The sequence below is a fragment of the Lingula anatina genome, chromosome 1 (genome assembly GCF_051362555.1).
Source record: "Lingula anatina isolate TDL-2025a chromosome 1, LinAna3.0, whole genome shotgun sequence".
Lineage (NCBI taxonomy): Eukaryota > Metazoa > Brachiopoda > Lingulata > Lingulida > Lingulidae > Lingula > Lingula anatina.
Window position 1 is genome coordinate 19,264,796 of NC_141767.1, and position 10,769 is coordinate 19,275,564.

Consider the following 10,769-nt stretch of genomic DNA (forward strand, 5'->3'; position numbering starts at 1 on the left):
TGTCTGTTTTGAGCTGAACTTACTCTGTGTGTTTACATTGGTCAAATTGATCAATTTATCTAAAAATGCTGTTTACCACACAGAGGCCATCCATCACTGTCAAATTAAAGGCGAGAGGTTATTATGCTACAGTGACTTCGATATTAACTTTGTTACCTCTACTACCTTTTTTGGTAATCTTTCAGTGTACAACCATTTATAACAATGATTATCAGATAGAAAAATTTAAAGACCAAAGAATTTATTGAAAAATTGAATGGGGCAGTGTGGTTTAATATGAAACATCAGGAGAGAAAGATGTGATCCAAGTCAAAAACCTAATGTATTATTATTAAGGAATTGAAGCATAATGCTGAGAAAATTATTCTTATAATCATTAAATTGTTCAACACATATTTTATTCTGAAGCCAGATGTCCACTCCACTATTACATTGATAACCCATCTAGGCAAAAATAATACACTCATGTTTGGTTTATTTGACCTATGTAACACTCAAACCCCATTTACATATAAACCAATGCTGATCTGCACCATGCAGTTACTTGACAGATTTTCATCATTTTAACCAGAACACATTTAAAAGAACACTGTTCCTTAATAAAGACAATTGAGCATATGGCACCTTTGTACATGAACAAGCATGCAGCAAGCCCATTTTTCATTAAAACTATCATATTCAGTGGATACACTTATTGCATCATAATAAATTATATTCACATATAATGACACATGCTGGTCTTGACAACTTCCCACACCAACAGTAATTTTCCAATTGTTTCACTCAATTGATGGAATATGCATAACTGATATACAGGTGTATGCAGGTTATTTATGTATCAATGAATCATGGTATACATAGCCTATAACGATGTATTTAAAATGTTTTTTTCCACCAGGCCCGTAGCCAGCGGGGGTTCGGGGGGTTCGAAAGAACCGCCCCTTTTGCTGGGAAAAGGTCCACTCTGGGTAAAATTTGATCTAGGTACATGAAGTTTTTATGGGAAAAGGTCCACTTTTTCAGAAAACGAACCCTCCTTTTGAAATTGCTGGCTACGGGCCTGTCCACCATGTTTGTATTTAAATCAACATGCTCTACTACTAGTTATAATTCGTTAATTCTGTATATCATTATAACAGTAATTAAGACAGTATCCTTCAAATTAACTGCTACTTGGTTTAGTGTGATGAAAACTAACCAATTTTTGTGTGTTTAAGTTTCTACAGTCATAACCAGTATGACTTTAGATCAAGTTCAGTCAATGTAGCCAATTGCTTGCCATTACTAAAACAACATTCCTGTACATCTGCATCCCAAGGTTATGATTTTAGTTTAATATGCTATAAAACCATTAAAATATAAATACCTTGGAGCTTACATGTTTCTAAGTTACAACTCGTTTATGAGCTAGATTACACTGAAGGTAGACTTAAGTCTTATCTATAAAACCACTCTTGATATCACTATGTTGATCAGGTCTAGCCAGCTAGATTTTGTCTAAGATACCATCCTCCAACATCTTTTGGAAAAGGCTGTATTTTTTCATTGTCTTCTTATACCAAACTCATACACCTTAAAATGTGTATTGCCTTTGTGGCAGCTTTAGCTTTCCAATACGTGTTCAAACTAGTGTCTTTAATTGCTTATTGTAAATGAAGTTGCTAACCAAATCAATATGCATGTGATAGTCACTTTTATGAGCTTTTTAAGTTTCGACTCATTGCTGAATGAGATATGGCAATAAACCCTGCAGTTCAAGCTCAGCCAACTTCACAAGGTATTGAACTAAATAAATATGTCTCAATAAACATGTTCAATCCCTGGGCAATAATTGGACTACTAGTATCCTTCACTGTTTAAAACATACAAACAAAAACCATATGCTGTTTTATCATAGGGGAAATGCTATTTCATTTTAAATGGAGAATAAAAAATTTATTTTTTTTGAAATTATATGAATAGTTTCAGGCACATTTATATGTGATGTAGGTATGAAGCATACTTGTAGATAATAGGGCACAATCAGCAATTCACTTTTTGCTTACCACATCAGCTTAATTCTAATCAATTCCTGTTTACCAAAGTATGTATTATGATGCCAGTACACCCTTTTCTCAAAGACCTGACCTATTCAATTTTTGTTTAATCTCGTGTTTACACATAGAAACTGCTAAGAAAATCATTCTTTCACATCTAGGTATGTTTTAAGTTATGAGCCAGAGGTTTCAGTAAGTAAATCGTAAGTAGAGATAAAAATCAGATGGATGCCTTTTAAACAAAAACCTTTATAATAATTTAATAAACAACTTTGAAGCAGGAATATTGTACAAGTAGCACTCATTAATTTGTTGACAACCAACCAACCTCTTAGAACAATACTCAATTTCTCATCATAAAAGAAAAAGTGTTCTGTGACCCAAATTTTTTCTACTGACACTGCCTTTATATAACATGCATTTCCAGTTTATTGACCACTGTCTCTAATGTGGGTAAAATGTTTGTAGAAAGGTCTTGAATGTCACACAAAATAATACAGTAGTATGACTACGAAGCAATTACTGTGCTTTAAGCAGTAAATTTCAGATTCCAATATTTGTCAAGTTTGTGACAAACCTTTTAAATTCTTGCAAAAAGGTAAGTATTTGTAACTGGAAAAAATGCCAGTGTGCATCACTGAGCTACATCCAATCCCCATTATGATAATCCTGTTAAAGGCAGCATTCACCATAGGCCAGCATTACAGTATAATATTCCTGATCTTGGTTCAAGTCTTAAATTTAATTAATAAAGTATTAGTTCACATCATAAAAAATGACGTACCCAGTGTTTCACATTACACTGCTCACCCAAAAATAAATATCACAGTCATCATCGTCAACATAATAAAATTGTTACTCATGCCCCTATGTAGAATGTCTAATGCAACTGTAATTGTAAAAGCAGGACCTCTTCATGAAGCTACATTTTTCCCAGAAACATCAGTTTCTCACATAGCCCTTAGAAGTTTTGCAAATGATTCTGCAACTCCCAAATAGTCCATTTTTCTCCATGTGTTCTGAAACATTCTTGTAAGTGATGTGCTTTGCAACCAATACTGACTGCCAGTCACTTGTTTTGTTAAGATGTTACATCTGCATATTTGGGCCTTGTTGCCACTCTTTGGATAATAACTTATGCACTGCTTGTTGCATGAGCAATTCTCCGTAGCTGGATTTGCTGAAGTTTAGCACCAACCCAAGCTGCTATTATCTCTGTGTTACCATCATCATTTTTTACTATGAATGGATGTTGCTGAAAAAACAATATTTCAAAATATTCATAACCAATTCTGGGCACTGGGATTAAATATTCTAAAATGCATAGTTTGCTTAACATAGCTGTCAAGTCAAACTGCAGACAGTAAGAAATTGTGTTAGTTGAGATGTATTATAAATGAAACATACTCCTTTACAGTACCTGGTACAACTGATTAAATATCCTCTAGCACAACCACCTATACACACTTGAACAAAACCAAATAAACTTACCAGAAGGTCTCTTGGTGCAGGCCTTATGGTTGGATCTTTCTGCATACTACAAATAAATAAATAAAAAATAATAAAAAATAAAAACAAAGCAAAATAATGATAACCTTAATCTTTAAGTTTCTATTGCCCTAAAGAACATGGATTGAAGTAAAGAAGCACCAAAGACTATGAAATTAACTTGTCACCTTATTTGTTTATCAATTAATAAAAGGGTAAAAATTTATTATCGGTTCACGCATATTAATGTGTACATACCACAAGGCAACAAAATCTATAAACCCCTCTGAAAAGATGCCATCTGGAAGTCTAGGTGGAGGCTGAAATCAAAGGACACAGGTACAAATCTTAGTCTTTCTTTTATATTAATGAATTGAGTGAGTGTCATAATTTCAAATAAAAACTCAACTTCTTTAAAATTAAATCAGCTTTTTTTAATATATAACTTATATCAAAATTCTATACAATACCTCTTTCACAATTGTATTTAATAGCCCAATTGCTGAATTTGAATGGTCCTAGAAAAGAAAAAAGGAAAATATTTACTAAAATAACATAAATTGTAAAGCCTAAATTTTAAATCACCTGCAGAAAGTGAAATTACATTTGTCCACTCTGATATTAGAGTGGGCTTGATACACACCTTGTAATACCCTCAATATATTTACAAAATTTTTGCATTCATTCATTCATTGCTTTTGGTGATCACAAGTTTTTGAAGTTAACTAAAACTTTCAATCTTTTGCCATTATCAACATGAAAATTTATGTGAATTAAAATACATTCTAAACTTACACATCTGGTATAATGTTGAAAATATTACATCTACTTACTGGTGCTTTATAAGGAAACCTGCCTACAGCTAACTGCAAGAACAAAATAATTTAGCTGTTAGAGCAATTGTTGCAATAACCCACAACATGAAAATAGTCATGAAGAAATCACCTGACATAAATTTCACTGAATAAATCTATTTAACATACCTGGTTAAGGATTTTCATTAAAGAAAAAAAAAAAAAAAAAAACATACCTCACATAAAGATAGCCCAAAACTCCACACCTCTGAGTGAATACTATAGCCATTACCCTCTAATCTTTCTGGCTGAAATTCAGAGACATACACATATGTATAGACAGTAAGCTATATCTAACATTTTCCAATAAAAAAACTAATGAATCTTCTGTATATAAACAATCCTACCACAGACTTCTGGTAAAGCAAGCAGTGAAACCTTAAAAACTGCAGTGTTATGTAGTCTTCTTTAAATAACTCAAAGCAAAATGGGTTTTAAAAACTCTGGTGTAAAGATAAAAAGATTATACATTACTAAATTACTAAATACTTACTGCCATGTACACATTAGTGCCTACGTATGTCCTGGCTATTGAAGTTACTAACTGAAAAACAAAAATGCATTTTAACATTAAAATTACCTTTTAACACTAAATATATTGATGTTTTCAAAAATATTTAAAAAGCAAAAACCAGTGTTATACCATTCAAAATAAACATTTTGAAGTTTTCATAAGTATTCAAATAAATAAGAAACAGTGTGTTTAAAGTAAAAAGACAAAACTGATCAGTGACAATAACACTGGCCCCACAGTGAATGCCAGTGAAATTGCAACTGGGCCAAAATAATTTTTTAATTTTGTTTTGATACCAACTTCTGTTGTCATTTTGGGCCAGTAGATTCTTACACCCTGGTGGCTCAAAGGGACACCTGTAGACTAAAAGTTTCACAGCAAAGACAAGAGAAACAAAATCAAAACTGAATAACTCCTCATAAAACTCCCTCCTGACTGTTGCGCTTGAGCTATACCTGCACACTGACTCCAAAATCACACAGCTTCACGTGTCCTTGTGTGTTGACTAAAATATTGGAGGGTTTGACATCTGAAAAATAAACATTTTTTGATTATATTTCATTTCAAAAAACAATTTTTTGACTGTAAAATAATTAATGTAATATCAATTTTTTGGAAATACATATTTACGTTAATCTTTAATTAAATGAAAAAATAACAGTCAAAACAAGAATTTTGTATTCTGAGAAGTCTCGGAAAATGCTTCCATCTTTCAATAATTCAATACATACCTCTATGCATAATCTTTAAGTTCCATAAATAATGTAAGCCTTTTACTACTGCTACTGCCATTCTACCTAATACTGTTTCAGGAATTTGGCCATACTTGTCTAATGAGCCTCCTGGAAATAGTATAATCAATGATAACAATTTTATTGTTACAGTAGTTTTTGCATGTAAATTATCTACTGATATGTACAGAATTTGTACAGAATAGGAAAAATATAAATTTTTTAAGCATTCATTTTTCACCAGCTTCACCAGAAAATAAAAACTAAAATTGAAAAATCCAAAAAATAATGGTTTTCATTTTGCTACAAACAACCCATTTTGTCCAAGCCAGAATATTCATCAACATTTGAACTTCATTGTATGTGGTAAAGAAATAGAAAATAACTAAAATTCTTAGATGATGCTTTAACAAAATATTGAAAATGGAAGTCTTACCATCCATAAATTCTGTACAAATGGAAATTCTATTTTCAATAAAATAAGCACCATAAAATCCTATTATCATAGGAGAATTGCTCTGAAATCAAAATAAAATGCCTTCAATGAATTATATGACTTTCAGAAAACGCAGTTAAGGTATCAAGCTATTCAAACAAATATAAAACATCGATATTTATATTGAAATTGATTTTTTTAAAAGGCAACTGATATGAATGCATATCACCAGCTTGGTATGTTTTTTGAAATTGCTTGCTATAATTGCACTGAAAAAAGCTGTCCAGCCTCAAGCCAAATGACGACTGGACAGATCACTGACTAATCATCTGACTACTATTTACTTATCTTGAACTGCAGCAGACTAACTTTTTGGACAAAAAGGTCAGATCAGTTTTGGGCCTTAAATTTGTTTGCATAACCTCCCCATGGCCACAAGCAGGTGGTACAATAATGAAATTAGGCTCAAGCACTTCAAGAATAATAAGATTCTTGCAATGTAACAAGGAAATAATTGCAACGAATATATTTTGATATATTTAGCAAATTGTCAATATAGCCTCAGCTTTACTTACTTTGTATAAAACTTCTAATTCTGATATAATTTGTTGCTGGATTTCTGGGGTGATATCGAGGGGAATAACCTGTGATAAAAACACAGATAAAACATGTTATTTACCAAAATGTCTCCCAACAACATCAGCCTTAGATTAAGAATCTTATCATGGACATCTGTCAAAATTCTTTTACACATACATTTACTGTGATTGGGGAATTAAATTAACTGAAGAATGATAACTGAAATATCTCAAAATGGAAATTTATCTACCTACCTTGACAGCCATAATAGTACCACTTGGTCTGTGCTGGGCTCTAAAGGGATAAAAAGAAGGATAAAAGATCATTTGATTATAATATACTAGTACCCACAGAATCACACTAAGTCTATAACTGAAATGTTACAAACTAATTTTATCACTTACTGGAAGTATGAGTGAAATGGTCACTGTATTATTAATCAATAAAATAAAATTATGATGGCTACTAGCCAGCATAATTGCCACCCAGTCAGCATTATCTATGAACTGTCTCAGCCATTAGACAATTCTTTGGAAGTTGTGGACAGATTTGTCATGTATTTGACAAGTGGTCTTAAACTGTTTTCTCTTGTGAATTTATATGTACAACAACATGATCACATTCTGAGCAGACAACAACATGGCCTCTCAGTTCTGTGTTCATACCACTTCAAAATCAGGTATGTAGTTAGCGCATAGCTTCTTCAAACTTTGTGCCAGTGCCAATACGCATTATTATTATTATTATTGATAATAAAAATATCACGGTCTACAATTTCAAGATATATCACCAACAAGAAAATAAAACTTTAACTCACACACTAACTCCTGGAGCAGGTGACATTTATCATTATATGTAAAAAATATCCAGTCCTAATTACCTGTATACTGTTCCACCATTACCACTCCCCAGTATCTCAATGTAATGAAGGTGTGCATCAGATATATGTCCACAGGCCAAGATCTCTTGTAGATCACTGGCCTGTTGTTTCCTAAAATAAAAGAAAAGAGATGAGATTATGATGATATTTCATTGTTTTGATATCCAAATATATATTTTATAATATTACACCATCTACAATATCATTTTTATGATAAAAAAGCAGTAAGTAATGACAATACATTTGGGCCACTGTCATAATATGTTAGTGTAAAACAATCATTTCTTGTCTTTTTCTACCCATTGCACACAGTACAAAAAAGCAATTTTTTAAATCAAAGACGAGAGGGTGACCATTGGCAGTCTTCTCATTATATTCTAAGAGCTATTAGGATCTTTGAGACAACCAGGTCTTAGGATCTACAGGGCTAAAACAGAAACAGTGGCCAAAACCAATTTGATCAATTTTGCTGGCATAGCAATGGCGATCAATAGTTGGCATTTTCTACAAAACATTACTAGCCTGGCCTTAATTTCGTTATTATTTGACATGGGATCAATGGTTAATATTACACATGCAGTCTTATCTTACCTACTACCATGTACAATGCCTGGGTCTCCTGCTGGTACAGCATTTGGACTCTTTGTTTTTACCTGCAGTTACAAATACATATATACTAATGCATATTAAATATATACAGAACTTACATGTTACATCTATTACATATGTTGAAATGAAATAAAACAGTTATTGTGATATATATCTACATAACAGTCAAGCACATATTCTTTTATGTGAGCTTTTTTATCACAACTGATTCTTTTACATTAAAATTTTTATCTGCTATTAATATCTTGCTCTCTCAATAATTCAAAATATCTTTAATTCCTTAAAAAAACTGGAATAAGATTTTTTATCAGAAACTTTACAGGTATCATTAATCTCTAAAATGAAAAAAAAAAATGCAGCGATCATTATATCAATTCACAACTTTGTCAATTATGCATACCTTCAACCCATGTATGTTTCTTTTATCAGAGGACTTGCTGGCTAACAGAGTGATAAAACAAACTAATCAGATAAACTGAAAATATACTATCGATGTCAGTATATGGCAAGGTTTTTATTTACGGCAGCTATTTTGAAATATCACAAGAAAAAAAACATGCTTTCATAATACAATTTAAAACAATTATGTATATAATATTCATCACATCTCTGTTAGTGTTATAAAATTATAAGTGAATTATTTAAAAAAATACCTCTTGGAAAAATGACTAAGGGCTGTAAATTTCCACTTGTTGCTGCTATTTCATTTGTAGAATTCAAATACTGAAATTGAAAAAAAAAAGTGAAATAATAAAAACACTTAATCTATGACAAACATTCTACATTTTCATGACATGAAGTATTTATACCATACACAATACAGAAATCAAAAATAAATTATTTCATTTTGACATGAATTCATAATTTACTAAAACTTAAGAAAAATTTGCAATGCAAATTATACAATAAAATACCAGAATAAGACTACAAATACAGGTCATCTGAACCATTCACATACAGACAACCAATAACAAAACTCACATTGACTATCATGGTTTTCATTTCATCATCACTTCTGACAGTTATCTTGTCCCCATCTTCATCTTCATCTGAAAATACCAAAAGATAAGTATTCCTCTCCTCAATCATTAAGAGAAATTCAGTTTACACTTGATTAAAAGGATAACAACTGTTCATTTGCCCAAAATATGAACTTTCCAGGGACAATTTTACCATAATAACTGAATCCATTTCTACATTCAAAGTTAGTCCCTGTTTTTTTTTTCTTAAAAAGTTTTTTTTTCTGGTAATAATCTCTTAAAATATTATTACAGAGTATAGCCATCTATGGAGGTCACATGGTCCAATGACAAGTACATATTTCAGAATAATTGCTATAACTGTTGTTTTTGTGGTAAAAAAAAGAATGTATTATATTTCTTTCAGTTGTTTACAATGTACTGTATTTATTTTATGGTGAAACATACAGTGTAGATCTTCTACAATACTAAATATACACTATATGTTTTAAGTTGCACTGCAGACAAGATATCATTTTTATTTGTTTTCAATGATTCTGTCGAGTAAATATGTATACTGGATTGAATCAAAGAATTTGTATCTTTAAGACAAACGCTATTTTTAAGAGCCAATAATGCAACAGGTTTACTTACAGTCAAATGCTGATATTGAGGCATGAGGTACAACTCTGGTCATCACTTCCTGAAGCATAACGTGCACTAGGTCACTTTCACATAATATGTCTGTATTTAAATGACTTAAGTCAACAACTATGTCATTTGAGGATATTCAATTTACAAGGAGAGATGAAGTGATCTAAGTGTGGTTCTTAAGCATTGAACCCCAATACACTTGTCACTAACCTACTCAAATTAATCAGCCACTTGGTTTTTCAGCAGTACCTGGATGAGTGTATGCAAGGAACAGTGTTCGCACAGTTCTTAAAAATTTTATTGTCTAGTACATTGACCATTCTTAGCTTACACAGCTTCTTTTCCGAGTCTAACTTTTGCAGTGCAAATATTCAAAAAACTTGACTGATGTTGGAAAAGAAAACAATACAAAACTAAGAAAATTTATCATCTTGATTTCTACAGCAGGAATGAAAGAGCATACATTACAGCAAATGTTTAAAAATGCAATAGCCACCCTTTTGCATTCATCACCAAAGGCAAATAATCATGTCTAACTTACTGACTATCTAACACTGGCAAAAGAATTAATCCTACTACTAGGGCGTATGGACACAACGTTACCACGTACTGGTACTGTATACATTGTACATGGCAGGGCCGATTTGTGTGTTAACTTACCAGCGCCTCGTGAAAGGTGACTGTATAAGGGTTCACCATCCATTCCATGTCTTCTCCTTCACCTGTCCTGATCCTGATCACAAAATTATTCCCTTCCATCTCTGAAATTCTTTAGTAAAACAATTCTGACTATTTAGACATTTTCCCTTTCCTGAAAAAAACCATGGTTAACACAGGGATAGGTGGCGTTATGAAGCGGTAGTGACTTTGTTGATTGGTTCTATAGAACGAAATATTCTGATATCAGTATTGCTTATAAATGTAAATTGGCCATAAAATGTAATAAATGACAAAATTTTTCTTTATAATGGTTTTATTTGTATGTATTTATTGAATACTATGTGCAAATTCTATATTATTCCACCCAAA

General features: G+C 31.8%; 1 protein-coding gene across 2 annotated transcripts; it reads right to left on the reverse strand.

The window, feature by feature from the left end:
- Positions 1 to 376: 376 nt before the first annotated feature.
- LOC106177474 (dual specificity mitogen-activated protein kinase kinase 5) lies at positions 377 to 10,596 on the reverse strand. Of its 2 annotated transcripts, none has more exons than XM_013560256.2 (19): positions 10,401 to 10,596; positions 9,741 to 9,789; positions 9,109 to 9,176; positions 8,781 to 8,850; positions 8,528 to 8,568; positions 8,110 to 8,171; positions 7,519 to 7,629; positions 6,893 to 6,932; positions 6,635 to 6,703; positions 6,060 to 6,141; positions 5,624 to 5,734; positions 5,348 to 5,421; positions 4,872 to 4,922; positions 4,555 to 4,626; positions 4,358 to 4,390; positions 3,995 to 4,042; positions 3,783 to 3,844; positions 3,528 to 3,573; positions 377 to 3,291 (listed from the first exon to the last, which is right to left on the reverse strand). In XM_013560256.2, exons 1-19 carry the CDS (start codon positions 10,497 to 10,499, stop codon positions 3,172 to 3,174), a joined length of 1,308 nt encoding a protein of 435 aa, XP_013415710.1. In that variant the 5' UTR covers positions 10,500 to 10,596; the 3' UTR covers positions 377 to 3,171. The 2 variants fall into 2 exon arrangements, with proteins under 2 accessions (XP_013415710.1, XP_013415711.1); XM_013560257.3 differs by having other exon boundaries at positions 9,741 to 9,785; positions 10,401 to 10,576.
- Positions 10,597 to 10,769: the final 173 nt, after the last annotated feature.